The sequence below is a fragment of the Panulirus ornatus genome, chromosome 1 (genome assembly GCF_036320965.1).
Source record: "Panulirus ornatus isolate Po-2019 chromosome 1, ASM3632096v1, whole genome shotgun sequence".
In the NCBI taxonomy this organism is placed as follows: domain Eukaryota; kingdom Metazoa; phylum Arthropoda; class Malacostraca; order Decapoda; family Palinuridae; genus Panulirus; species Panulirus ornatus.
In genome coordinates this window covers 70,829,867-70,845,102 of record NC_092224.1, presented here as the reverse complement: position 1 = coordinate 70,845,102, position 15,236 = coordinate 70,829,867, and the positions used below count along the sequence as shown (strand labels likewise).

At 45.1% G+C, this 15,236-nt stretch overlaps 1 protein-coding gene across 6 annotated transcripts in view; it reads right to left on the bottom strand.

Annotated features, from left to right (window-relative positions):
- Positions 1 to 15,236, bottom strand: part of LOC139749449 (atrial natriuretic peptide-converting enzyme-like) — a 1,171,820-nt gene that overhangs the window by 121,467 nt on the left and 1,035,117 nt on the right. For all 6 annotated transcript variants that reach the window (XM_071663354.1, XM_071663333.1, XM_071663362.1 and 3 more), the window contains 2 exons: positions 14,328 to 14,589; positions 10,541 to 10,794 (listed from right to left, as the gene is read on the bottom strand). In XM_071663354.1, coding sequence (XP_071519455.1) covers positions 10,541 to 10,794; positions 14,328 to 14,589 — 516 coding nt within the window. The remainder of the gene's footprint in view (positions 1 to 10,540; positions 10,795 to 14,327; positions 14,590 to 15,236) is intronic.

Genomic DNA, 15,236 nt, shown 5'->3' with positions numbered 1-15,236 from the left:
GGGCCGTGTCTTTTGATCTTACTTTACCCATGACGAGATTCTGCACTCAAGCAGGGCTGGAGCGTAGTGCTCACCGCTGGAAAATGTAGAGCTACAAATAGAGAGTCGTGTGAGAACCTTTTTTCTGTCGTGTTCTGTGTAGAATGGAAAGTATGTTTGTGGGCTGGATGCCATCGGCCTACGTGTAGGTGAGTGAGAAAAAGAAGACAGCAGTATGGGCTAAGGAGGGGATTGTACCAGCCACCGTGGAGCTGGGTCACTCCGCCACCATCACTATCCCTTCCCCGAGACCCAAGTGGGAGGTAGTACCTCCCTGGCTGGTGTCTGCCTGCCACCAACCACCTGGCCTGTCGACAGGTCTGTGTTCGCTTGGACGTCTACACGCAACACTTAGAAAAGCTCTTCCTCCACCGCTGTTATGGAGTGACCTTAAGATCTTCATGTTGTGGAAACTTCTTGACGAAATTTCCTTCACAAGCAGCTTGGTCTGGCGAGCACCTCATGCCGGCACAGATGCCCCGGGCGGAGGTCATTCACAATAGCAACGTTCTGTTCGTTTCTTTTGTCTTAGGAATTCATTCAATAGCCTTGGTTGGGGAAGCGTTCTTTTGTTCTCCATTTCGTATTTCATTCTGGCTGGATGAACAAGCCAGGACGCAGAACACATTCATAACGCACAAGACCCGTGCTACTCCCACATCCCCGGTCAACAGCCTCCTCGGTCGCACTCACCACGTCAGCATAGCACAGAGGCCAGACCTCCACCTACCTGGCATACAGGTCTTTCATGCTAGCGAAGAAAGCGCAACTCATGCGACTTTAAATCTTGCTAGACACACGACCGTAGAGCATCACAGAGTCTGTTTACTTCGTATATAATCACCTCAGTACCCCTTTCTGAAAGGGTTCTGATGTCACCCCAGGACATCTTTTACCAGGGACTCCCGTATCCTCGGGGCTGTGTGCTACGTTCAGTAGCAGGGACAGGATGAATTCCTTTAAAGCGAGTCCTTTGACAAGGCTGAACTCTGAATCGTCAACTGACAATGATACAGCCTCGTCAAAGGTGACTTCATTCATGGAATCCGGTAAAACCAAACACACACACACACACACACACACACACATATATATATATATATATATATATATATATATATATATATATATATATATATATATATATCGTCACGAGGTCGGGATCGTTTCTACCTCACTCTCATCATACACCTTAAACCAGCTGAAGTCGACACCAGCCTGGACAACCTACTTCATCTTCCACCAGACTCAGCAAAGTTCTACAACTTTCCTTCTCAGAATGAGATATATCAATGATCAAGACCAGCTCCGGAGTGAAACAAATACATTGCAAACTCAGCCTAATATCAATGTTGTCTTTTCACCCTTGAGTACGACGGCACGGCGCTTACTACGTGTGACAATGTGAAACTTTGAACTGAGGGATAATGATCAGGTTAGAGACCAGGCAAAACTACCAAGGGGTCGAGCGGTCTGCTTCATAAAAGGACGGAGGCAGACCGTGGCAACACCACCGCTAACCACGGGCCTCTCCCTCCACCACCATCATCCACATGTGGACCCACAAAATCATCTTTATCTCCACTACATAATGTTAAAGCCTCTATTCTTGTTAGCTGAGACGGTACAGGCAACTAAATGCCTAAATTAAGCCAGGCACCCAATTTATGGACCAACCCCAATGGGTGGATGAACAGCTGGGTTGACTGTGGACCGACTGCCGCAATCAGGATTCGAGCGTGTTAGGCTCGGTCTCGGGCGGCCCGCCAATGCGCCACGGTCGCGTTCCCTCAGCCGGGGACACAAGACACCAGTGTCTGTATTAATGAAACAAGAAATGAGGACTTCAGTCACTCTACCTGACTGTTGCTCTCTAATGTCCTTCCTTGGCTCTTTCTGTCTTCCATCACTTCCGGAAATTTAGGATTTATCATTCCTTGACTCGTGATGTTTTTACCACCCTCACCATCTTTCTCTGCACACCATCGTCCTCGTCACAAATGTCTTGAAAAAAATCTTGTTTCTTACGGCAGCGGTTCCGATAGAGGACAGAAGACCTCATCAAGACTAGACCGTCGTCATAAAAATAAAAAAAAAGATAATTAAAGACGGAAAAAAAAAATTGGAAAAGTATGATGTAGGACTTTCTTGGGAATGGACGAGTTCGTTGGTGTTACGGAAGATATTTGAAAGGTAAAAACATCTGAAGTTCAGCCGTAGTGGGAAAGAAGCAAACATTACAACGTCCAGTGTCAGCGAAGGAAGAATGAAGTAAGGAGACGCAAAGGTGGACATATGGTGGCAACGTCAACAATGACGTCACGCAGGGCGCGGCGCCACTTAGCGCTGTGATTGGCTGGCTGAACCAACCGTCTGGACACCAGAAATGCGCGGACGACCAGGAGAGCACAACACATGATGTATCAAATTTCCAGATGAATTATACAATGGGTTGATGATAGACAACAATCCGCGTAATACTGATCACCGTATTTATAATGTGACTACATTTACTGGAGTTAAAAAGGGGGGGGGGGGATCTCTTGAATAAAAAATAATAATAATAATAATTAGAGGTGAAAGAGCAAAGAAAAAAATCTGAACTACCTCCTCACATGCAATAAACCAATAGTGCTTTAACCCGGGCGATGTCTGTAGGAGGCCATAATGATATTACTAATTAATATGTAGTCATATTTATTGTTAATTTATAGTTAACCCATGGCAAACCTTATTAGAATTCTGGGGTTACCCACGTCCTTTCTAAAGGCACGTAGAGCCCAAAAGCAGCGCTACTTCCAGTAGCAGGGAAATGTATATTCTTCTGTAATGACGAGACTGACTCACAATGATGCAGAGATACAGTTTCTCGTTAGCGTCTCACTCGCTGTGTAACTTGGAGCAGGCGTAGTCCGGTAACATCTATACAGTTACACACACACACACACACATATACATACATACATATATATATATATATATATATATATATATATATATATATATATATATATATATATATATTAGAAACTGAAATACAAAACTGGGATGGTTTCAAGCTTCCCACTCCTCTTAATCGCCTTTTACGCCAGGCAGGAAATACATGGGCAGAAATCTTTCTCCCCTGTCCCTGGGGAGCTGTGGTTTCAGTGCATTATACATGGCAGCTACAGAATGCATGTGCGTGAATGAAGCCTTTTTTCATCTAGTTCTGGTATTCTCCCGCTAACGTGGAAAACGGAGTGTATATATATATATATATATATATATATATATATATATATATATATATATATATATATATATATATTTTTTTTTTTCAAACTATTCGCCATTTCCCGCGTTAGCGAGGTAGCGTTAAGAACAGAGAACTGGGCCACTGAGGGAATATCCTCACCTGGCCCCCTTCTCTGTTCTTTCTTTTGGAAATTTAAAAAAAAATTGAGAGGGGAGGATTTCCAGCCCCCCGCTCCCTCCCCTTTTAGTCGCCTTCTACGACACGCAGGGAATACGTGGGAAGTATTCTTTCTCCCCTATCCCCAGGGATAATATATATATATATATATATATATATATATATATATATATATATATATATATATATATATACATATATATATATATATATATATATATACCCACCAAGCGGGACGAGGAAAGTTGGTCTCCTTTGGAGTGAGAAGGTCCTTGACGAGGCCATACTGTTTCCCTTCTGCTAACGGCGATACGTCCTTACCGAAGACATTTTCATGCTGATGGTTTTACTTCGACATTCTAAACTGTCACGAGATTGTGGCATCCTCTCACCCACAAGCCGAGAGTCTCTACTTAGGCCATTGTTCACCATAGGGAATGGTTGAATTTCTCCCATTCGGATAATGACGGATTAAAGCCTTCAGGTTCTCAATTTTCTGAGCTACAGCAAATTATGGTCCACACTAACCATATTCCTGACCGCTGCGACTACTCTCTCCTAACATTCGGGATCTGTTTTTCACCTCTAGTCTATCCCACGGTAAATACACAATTTCGCTCCCAGTTGGTTCATCTGATCACTCTCATAACTGTATCTATTCTAACGGCAACTCCCCCTCAAGCAGCCCCTTCTAAGCGAGAATACTGACACCTCAACAAAGCTGACTTCCCTTGGATGAATTGATGTCTCTTATATGGTGGTGCTTCTGTCTCCGCCAAACGCATAGCAGATGTTATAGCAGAGGCTATTCTTGTGGGAAAGGAAGCATTGATCCCCTCTTCCTCCATAAGCTTTCGTATATCAACTACAATGCAAGAGCACGAAAGCGCTTGCCACTTCGTATTTCCTGCTACCTTGTGGTTTTTACATATATATAAACACGAATATAGTGCATATGAACGCGCACTTTTAAAGAACATAATACCCTCCAACAGCCAGGACTCGAACCCAGGTTCGAATCCTGGCTGCTGGAGGGTATTATGTGATATTACCACATTACCTGGGGAAAAGTAGCTGTTATAACTCACAAATCTTAACTAAAGGGAAGAGACGAAGGGCTTCAAGTTAAAGGAAGCTGAGGGTTTGGTAAAAGAAAGAGATGGGGAGAAGGATAGAGGCACAAGCGGTATACATCGTCTGTCGTAGGGTGATAGGAGGGTGATAGGAGTGAGCAACAGATGGTATCGGACAGTGTTGCCTCCAGTCGGCCAAGCAGTAGAGGCCAAGAGTGGCAGCTGTGCCACAAGCAACACCCCGGCAGTGTAGCCTCGTCCTTCTCGGCAGTCTCGAGAGAGCAGAATAAGGTGCAGAGCGACGTGTAATTAGAGAATAATAGTGGGAGCGGCTGGAGGCTCTACCTTCCTAATTTGATGGAAATCTGGCGGTGGTGTTGACACTGGTGGAGGTTGGGGGGGGGGGAAGGGTCTCCCCTCTTAGGTCATTATTGGTTTCTGGTGAACCACATCTTGGCGGGACCTGATACCTCTCGGGCCCTGCCCACGTGAAGGTGGTAACTGCGCCATTACGGCATTACTGTACGCGGTCGCGCAGTGTGACCGGAAAACAGCAACTAGTTCACCATTATCTTAGACTTCAAACACAGTCCATTCTAACACACAGATCCAAAATGCAATCACATTTCACAGTACTGCTGATTATTTCCCTTTGTCTCTTAGCAAACTTCAAAAGTTTGAAGTTCATGTTTCATTTGCGATATTAAACTTCAGGAACTTTACAAATCACTTTTGAAAAGTTGATCAAATGTCTCGAAAACAGCCACTGAAATAACATGATTTGTAATCTCAGCAGGCAAGTATCATATATCCTGACCATCATCTCTCAAGTTTTCTCTACATTGAGACCGACCTTCCCACTACAAATCCCGTTCCCCTCCAGTGATGGACCAACGTCTCTGGCTGGGCCAATCACTTGCCAATATTACCCACGGCCTGGTCGTTGCACACGTTTCTGATCACTTCCTGGTCAACTCTGCTTCTCACTTGCCACGCAACCTCAACATAGCAATAGATAACACAAGAAGGCTAGGACATTTACATTCCGATACGTAATACCGAAGAATAACTATACTTTATAATAAATTCTCTGTCACGCATGGCATCATATCGGCTTAAGCCCGTTTTCTAATATCAACCGTTGCTTCCCAACACCGACGCGCGGAAAAATCCACGGAATATGGACAACCTAACCCACGAGGTTGTGATATTTTGCCACACGCAATAATGCAGTGTGGTTCAATGCGTGGCCAATGGACCATCTATCGATCCACATCTCATTATCATTTGTTACAACAAAAAAAAAAACATTCAAATGTTGTGGAATACGCTCACTATATTCACATGGTTTTTCCACATAACATTGTCGTTGGGCTGTGGTTAATTCTAGACAACGAACTATATCATTTGTCCTGTACAGTTCGTTATGTGGTTACTATATATATATATATATATATATATATATATATATATATATATATATATATATATATATATCATACTTTATCGGTCTCCCCCGTTAGCGCAAGGAAACAGACAAAAGAATGGCCCAACCCACCAACGTACACGTGTATATACATACACGTCCACACGCGCATATACATACCTATACATTTCAACGTATACATACATATACATACACAGACATACATATATACACATGTACATAATTCATACTTCCTGCCTTTATTCATCCCGTCGCCACCCCGCCACACATGAAACGACAACCCCCTTCCCCTGCATGCGCGCGAGGTAACGCTAGGAAGAGACAACAAAGGCCACATGGATCATTATGGCAGGAGAACGAAAATGAAAGATTTTTTTCAAACTTATTATATAGCTAAGGATATGCAAATAATGTAGGTCGTGGATTTGAAGCGAAATATTTATCATGTTACTACTCTCGGCTACTCTAATTGGTAAATCGTTCCATATGTTCACAATCCTAGTGGAGAAAAAGTACATTCCAGGTAAAATGTTTGCCCACGAGTTTATATTCATCACCACGAGTGATATCGCACCAAAATCATGAAAGCCTTCGATAATCTTGATGTAACGAGTTGCTTAAGGATGGACTGGTTTGATTTCACTCGAAATGGTCTCACTCGCGGGCCAGCGTTTCACCTTGAACAAGTCGAAGTTCTTTTTCTTCAACAGGATTGTTACCATGTGAATAATTTACCAGTCACAGTAGTTTGAAACAGTACCATAGAACAGCATAAGCATAAACTTAAGTGATTTTGCTTCAAATCCACGACTAACATCATTTGCGCCTCCTTAGCTATATGTTTTCCTACTCCAACCACTTTAATCCGCGAGTTTCTGTTGTCACAAACAGCCTCGTTGGGACCCACTGATCTTTGCTGTCTGAATTCAGTCGTATTGAACCCAATCACGTCTCCAAGTCACAAGTGCCACATACCAATCTATCTCCAAGTGCTTCTCATCACACATATTCTTCAAGGCAAACACCTGGTCCACACATCCTCTACCATTATCAGAGCCATAATGCTCCTCCCCCAGTTCACTGAAGGTCTTATCATACCATCAACCTCTCAATCACCACAACTCTCCCAAACACCGTCCCAGGTATACTTAACACTGACACCTCTGCAGCTCGAGCAGGGCATTTAAAACATGATATGACCTTATGTCCCAAATCTAATATCGTTAAACACATCCGGAGTTAACATTTAAATTCTGGCAACCAAACACATTTTTACGACGTGTACTAAGACAATCACATGTTTACCAAATGGCGTCCTAGGTTCGTCTCTTCGATGTATGTCAACTGAATTTTATTTTTTCTCTTGTGTTTCCTCCTCTGATGTGATTATTACACGAAAATGCACTTGGGAAATTATCGTGTTTCATTTTCCCCGTGGACTCATAGGAATATATATATATATATATATATATATATATATATATATATATATATATATATATATATATATATTTCTGCCTTCCACTGATAAAAGTCCGTCCAGATGTTCTGGCTTCCACAAGTTTATTTCAGTAAATCGTTATACTTATAATCATACGACCTTACTTCGAAAATGAATACAGAGCCGCAGTGAAAATCGGCTGGAGCCCAAAATCCCAGGCAACCATTCGCCTATTATGCTTCCAAACTGTTTGAGACAGAAACAGCTGCCGGGCAAAACTGCTTGATATTGCCAACCAAGCCGTCGGAGGCTGCTGGCTAATACTCATTTATCTGACGCTTCCCTCTACAGATTTTGCCCTACGCGCTGCTCCCTGTCACACCAGTCAGAAGGTCATGCATTCAACCACTGCATGAATGCTCCGTAGAAATACAACGACTGAAGCTGCTGTCTAACACATTTGCTGTAAACGTCTGCCTAACACATCTGTCCAGTGGTTCGGCCAAGCTGATGCGCACAACAGGTGTCTGAATGTCCTGTATAAACCAGCGACTGAGGCTGCTGGCGAACACAGCTGGGATACAGTAAAGATGGTCCAACGTGGCGCTTAATACATATGTCCCTTCCCAGTGCCTACCGCAGCTGTGTGGAGCTTAGGTATGATGGACGGGGCCTTTGGCCAGACCCTTAACTAAGGTCAGGTCAGAGGTTACGTCATCATACATAATGATCATAAGGGCAGAGCCACACTCTGTCAATGGTAATTCGATGGCAAATTTCAAAGAAAGCCTTGTATTAATTACATTAAGACATCTAAGGACAATCTCTACTCAAAATATGAATCTTACATTTTCTTTTTTAGTTTTTCTCTCATTAATTTCCCAGAAAACGGAGGTACACCCATTTTTGACCTGACTTTTAAAGGTCAAATTAATGGGTAGGGCCATCATACCCAAGGGTCGTACCATCGTGTTAGTGGGTCGTATTAACGTGTTCAGTGGTCGTACTATCCTGCTCAAGGGTCGTACCATCAAGCTCAAGGGTCGTACCACCGAGCTCAAGGGTCGTACCATCGAGCTCAAGGTTCGTACCATCGAACTCAAAGGGTCGTACTATCGTACTGAGTCAGTGGTCGCGTTATTGCGCTCAAAGGGTCGTCGTGCTCAAGGGTCGTACCCTCAAGGTCGTGCCTAAGGGCCGCTCCCAGGAGTCTAATGGGAGGTGGTGGGGTGGGGGGGAGAAAACACGCACACACTAGGGCGAAAGTTTGGTTAATATCCCCAACTTGGAATGGTGCGCATTAGTCAGGTAAAGCAGGAAGGAAATTATGCAAATCGAGTGTGTTAATTAATTCCGGAAACTGTACTCCCACTCGAGAAAAGTCTGCAGATAATATGGATTAATTCAACGTACCATGAGGACGCTCCGAAACTGATAGCCTATTCTTTTTTTTTTTTTTACTAACGGTATCAAGGGATTAAAATAGCTGCCAACCCTTAAGCCTGACAAAGCTGATTAATATATAATCTTCATGGTTTAAAACTTGTATGACGGTAGAATTATATGCTAGCATGACATACTGAATGATTCAAAGTAATTCTGTGTCATACAAGACACGTAACTCACTAAACACAGGAATTACTTTTCACCAAACACAGGAATTACTTTAATATCGTATTTTTCGTAGTCTGGAGCCCGGGGCTGACGAAAACATTTCCAGCGCAAAAGAATAATAGAAAACGGAAATTTTCTTGGGTGAACTATCATAAGGAGGTGGACGGCTCCACCACCAGTTGCCATAATGTGCTCTGCGGATGCCATACTTCGCGTCCTCAGAGTTCGGTGGACATGACTCTAATTATCATGAACACCAATTCTGAAATGTGTAAATACGTCTGCAAGCCTCACAGTCATGACTTTCAGAAGGACTTAAGCTCGACGCAGAGAGAGATAGATAGATAGAGAGAGAGAGAGAGAGAGAGAGAGAGAGAGAGAGAGAGAGAGAGAGAGAGAGAGAGAGAGAGAGAGAGAGGATGAAACTGATAAGGTTCTACACCTGAGTAAATATAGACAGAATCAAAAATTGAGTTTTAATCTGTGTGTGTGTGTGTGTGTGTGTGTGTGTGTGTGTGTGTGTGTGTGTGTGTGTGTGTGTGTGCGTGCATAATATTTCATTGCATCTATAATCTAGGGATTGATTATAGCATGGAAAATTAATATAATAAAAAATTTACAGACGAACAAAGTGCGTTTGGTGGAGCAAGAAATGACTTCCGAAATGGATACAGACATGATACGAGTGAGCTGGGTTGACCTGGCCATAGATAAAGACATGACACAGAAGTGGATATACGACATATCCGTCTATATGGATAATAATTTACAAGTATATACACATAGTGGTAAAGAATGGGGGGGATACGTGACTTCAGACATGACTTAACAATGGTGACATGATATGAAAGTGGACACAGACAGGACTTAATGGTGAGACGATACAGAAGTGGACACAGAATGACTTAAGAATGGTGACATGATACTGAAGAGGACACAGACATGACTTAAGAATGGTAACGGATACAGAAGTGGACACAGCCATGACTTAAGAATGGTGACATGAAACAGAAGAGGACACAGATATGTCTCAAGAATGGTGACATGAAACAGAAGAGGACACAGACATGACAAGAATGGTAACATGAAACAGAAGAGGACACAGATATGTCTCAAGAATGGTGACATGAAACAGAAGAGGACACAGACATGACTTAAGAATGGTAACATGAAACAGAAGAGGACACAGATATGACTCAAGAATGGTGACATGAAACAGAAGAGGACACAGACATGACTCAAGAATGGTGACATGATATACAGAAGTGGACACAGCCATGACTTAAGAATGGTAACATGAAACAGAAGAGGACACAGACATGACTCAAGAATGGTGAAATGATACAGAAGTGGACACAGACATGACTCAAGAATGGTGACATGATACAAAAGAGGACACAGACATGATTCAAGAATGGTGACATGATACACAGAATTGGACACAGACATGACTCAAGAATGGTGACATGATACACAGAATTGGACACAGACATGGCTCGATGGTGACGTACCTGGTTTAGCCGTGCAGCCTAGTCCTCGGTCGAGGGCGGGGAGGCTGGAGCAGTCGATGGCCAGGCGGAGGTGTGGGGGCAGGCGGCGGCCGCACGTGCTCATCACCTCCTGGCAGAAGTCCCTGCAGGGGCTGATGAGGTGGTCCTCGAACACCCCGCTCGGCGACATGGTCTGCGCCCGACGGCAGTCCGGCTGCAGCAGCTCACACAGGAACTCCTGCGCCAGCGGGTGGCACTCCGAGTCGATCACCTCCCTGCCGGGGGAGGAAGAAGAGGTCGCACATCATATCACCACTCGAGGTCAAACCACTCACGAGGTCTCAGGTCACATCACCACTCGAGGTCTCAGGTCACATCACCACTCGAGGTCACACCACTCACGAGGTCTCAGGTCACCTCACAACTCGAGGTCATACCACTCACGAGGTCTCAGGTGACATCACCACTCGAGGTCACACCACTCACGAGGTCTTAGGTCACATCACCACTCGAGGTCACACCACTCACGAGGTCTTAGGTCACATCACAACTCGAGGTCACACCACTCACGAGGTCTCAGGTCACATCACCACTCGAGGTCACACCACTTTCTAGGTCACACTACTCTCGCAGCCACACTGTAAAGTCAAAGAGCCCTAAAGGGTCACACTAGTGTTGAGGTCATATCGCTCTCGAGGTCACAGCACTAACGGGGTCACGTCATTCTCGTGGTCACACCACTCCCGGTCACATATCTCCTAAGGTTACATTGCTCTGAAGGTCACACTTCTCTCGTTAGACCAATGTCTGTCACCTCTCTCTCACAGCCACACCATACACTCTCACTCACACACATGTCAGTTGTCATGATTGTTTCCTCGCTTCCACAGTGGAGGTCACAAGTTATTTGAAGGTGCAGTGGAGGTCACAAGTTATTCACAGCCACAGTGGGGGTCACAAGTTGTTTACAGCCATAGTGGAGGTCACAGGTTATTCACAGCCACAGTGGGGGTCACAAGTTGTTTACAGCCATAGTGGAGGTCACAGGTTATTCACAGCCACAGTGGGGGTCACAAGTTGTTTACAGCCATAGTGGAGGTCACAGGTTATTTACAGCCACAGTGAAGGTTCACAAGTTATTTACAGTCATAGTGGAGGTCACAAGTCGTTTACAACCACCGTGGAGGCCATAAGGTATTTACAGCCACAGTGGAGGTCACAAGTTGTTTACAGCCACAGTGGAGGTCATAAGGTACTCGCAGCCAGAGTAAAGGTCACAACTCACACCTAGACGGAGGGAGGTTCAACCCTTGTTAACGTCTAAGAAAACGGAGTGACAGGTGTTGATGCAAGTGGTACCCTGACAATCCTTACACAATGAAGACTTGATACAACAAGGATGAATTACCGGGTGCAGCACCACCTCATCCTCCTCCTCCTCCCACCACCATACACCCTTGAAACTCTGAACCCTGAAACCCCCTCGACCCTAGGAAACATTGGACCCTGGACACCCTGGACCCTGAACCCCTGCAACTCTGGACCCTGGTGACCCTGAACCCTGGAAATACTGGACCCTGGAAATCCTGGACCCTGGAAATTCTGGACCCTGGAAATACTGGACTCTGGAAATACTGGACCCTGGAAATCCTGGACCCTGGAAATCCTGGACCCTGGACCCTGGAAATTCTGGACCCTGGAAATCCTGGACCCTGGGAACCCTAGGCCCTGGGAACCCTAGAAACCCTGAACCCTGGAAATCCCGGACCCTGGAAACCCTGAACCCTGGAAATCGCGGACCCTGGAAACCCTGGACCCTGGGAACCCTGGACCCTGGAAATCCTGGACCCTGGAAACCCTGGACCCTGGGAACGCTGAAAACTCTGGACCCTGGAAATGTTTTTTAATTGAGAAGATTACATGCAACAGCTTTTATAATTGTTGACATTATGCCGTATCCCGTCCCTGCTACAACACTGGTTACAGCAGCAATTACGTCAGATCATATCATTCGTGATCAATTATTTGTACAAGATCAAAGTATTGACATCGGCCCATCAGACCGTATGACTTACATAGCTTTGACACTGGAAAAAGATATCTACTATAACGTATCCATAAAGATAATACAAAAAAGTATAATATTATATATATATATATATATATATATATATATATATATATATATATATATATATATATATATATATATAGACAGATAGATAGATAGTAAACAGATTTATAGATAGACAGACAGTGACGGGTGATGTGAAAGCGACTGTAGGTAATGTGGCACGACTGGGGGTATGAGAGGGGGGGGGGTTACCTGGTGTTGTGAATGTGAATGCTGAACAGCTTGTGGAGTGGTGAGCTGAGGAAGGACTGGAAATACATTATTCAAAGTGGAATACAAAAGTATACATGGGTGAGTCGGGAGTGATGGAAAGAGGGCATTACTGAATCTTGTACTTACTGAGAGGCGTGCAAAGGAGAAACTCTTGGACGTGAATGTGTTGAGAGGGGCCACTAGTGCTATGTCTGAACGTTACTTGGTGGAGGCGACGGTGAAGGTTTATAAAGGCTTTATGAAGACAGGAAATGATATGGATGGGAAGAGCTTGGAAAAGAGACTTGTGAGAAGAGATGCCAGGAGAGACAGTGAATGGAAAATGGTGAGATCAAATGTCACTTGGGGAATGAGTGAGGAACAGAAGGTGTTTAAGGAAGCGATAAGCGTGTGGCATGCGGAAGGTGGGAGGTGGATAGGTGAGAAAGAATAGTGAGTGGTGTCATGAGGAACCTTTGTTGCTGGTGGGGGAGGAGAGAAAGACGTAAGGGCTTTATTTGTAGAGAAGTGCGAGATATTAGGAGATGAACAAGAGAAAGCGGAGGGAGGTCAAGAGTACGGTACAGGGGCTGAAAAGAAAATGGCAATGGAGAGTTGAAGTGAACGCATATCAGCAAACTTCAGGGAAAATTGGAAAACGCTTTAAGAAAAACAAGAGAAGAAATGGGAGCACTGGTGAAGGGCGCAAATGGGGAAGTGGTAACTGGAAGAGCTGAGATGATGAATAGATGGAGTGTTTATCTTGAAGAGGTGTTAGATGTGTTCAGTGATACAATGGCAAATGTTGGATGTTTTGGACGAGGAGGTATGGGAAGTGAGAGAGTAAGAGGCGGTGGTTTGGTGGAGTGGGGTGAGATGTCACCATGGCTGCTTAATTTGTTCAAGGCTGGAGTAGTGAAGGAAGTGAATGCAAGGATCTTAGAGAAGAGGACGTATGCAGTCTATCAAGGGTGGGGTTGTCTAGGAGGTAAGTCAATTGTTGTTTGCTGATGACATGGCGCTGGTGTCCAACTGAGTGAGAAACTGCCGAGGCTGGTGTTTGAGTTGGGGAAAGTGGGTAATAACCGAAATTAAATATGAATAAAAGCAAGGTGGATAATGGGGCAAGCTTTTCACCATTCCCATAGTCACAATCATCTATCTTCTTTCTTATGTTCTCTGGTATTCTTATCGTTATTCTGGCAAGGGGAAAATGTTGAAACACAATCTCACCGAAATTATTCATATCACCTTCAAAGAGGAATCCTCGGGAATTCCCAATTATATCCCATACTCCACACGAAACACACTATAATCCCAATACACAACTGAACCTAAATACTGGGAAACACACTAGAGGGTAAAGAGTTCCAAACCTTCGAGGTACAGGGAAAGAAACAGTGATCAAAACGGTCTACCCTTGAATGTGTGTGTGTGTGTGTGTGTGTGTGTGTGTGTGTGTGTGTGTGTGTTGAGACTCACCTGACGGAGATTATGTCCCTCTCAACGGCGAGGGCGTCAGCGTGCCCCAGCAGGTTAGGGTAGGTGGTGACGTTGTGGTGCAGGTTGGAGCACAGGGTCACGTCCAGGGCCTGGCACCTTCTGGGTGGGGGTGTCGTGGTAGGCGGGGGCGTGGAGGTCGTCAGGTGATTTCTGGAGGGCGTGACCTCGAGCCTGCCAGCATCAGGGATGGGCAAGCTGTCCACTGGGCGAGGAGGAAGGTTCTCCAGGGAGCGTGTACGTTCTGTGGAGAGGAGGAGAGTCAGTGGTCAGGCGGGAGGGAGGCTGGGTGATGGTGGGGGAGGTGATTGGTATAGGGGGGGGGGGGGGGGGGGGAGATTGGTGGTTGGGAGGAGATTGTTGGTGGAAAGGGGATCAATGGTGGGGAAGAAATTGGTGGTGGAGAGGAGACTGGTGAGGAAGGGATTAATGGTGGGGAAGAGACTGGTGATGGGGAAGAGATCGGTGGTGGGGAGGAGACTGATGGTGGGGAGGATTGATGGTGGGGAAGAGATAGGTGGTGGGGAGGAGATTGATGGTGGGGAGACTTACGGTGGGTGCGGGATTAATGTTGGGGAAGGGGGAGAGACTGACGGTGGGGAGGAGGTTTATGGTGGGGAGTGACGCTAGGGAAGAGGGAAGAAGACACACAGGCAGGTGAGAGCAGGCTAGGGTGCAGCCGACGCACCAATATACCGGCGCCGCTGCTATAACCTCGCACGGGGCAAACTATCAACGACAGAGAGTCAACACACAAAGTATCAAAGTATCTGACAGAAAAAAAAGTATAAAAGGAATAGATCCTGTAACGGTAACGCTACGCCTCCACATCTCATGTCCTCCTCAGTAAATACCCCATACAAGCCACAGTGGGACACACACACACACACA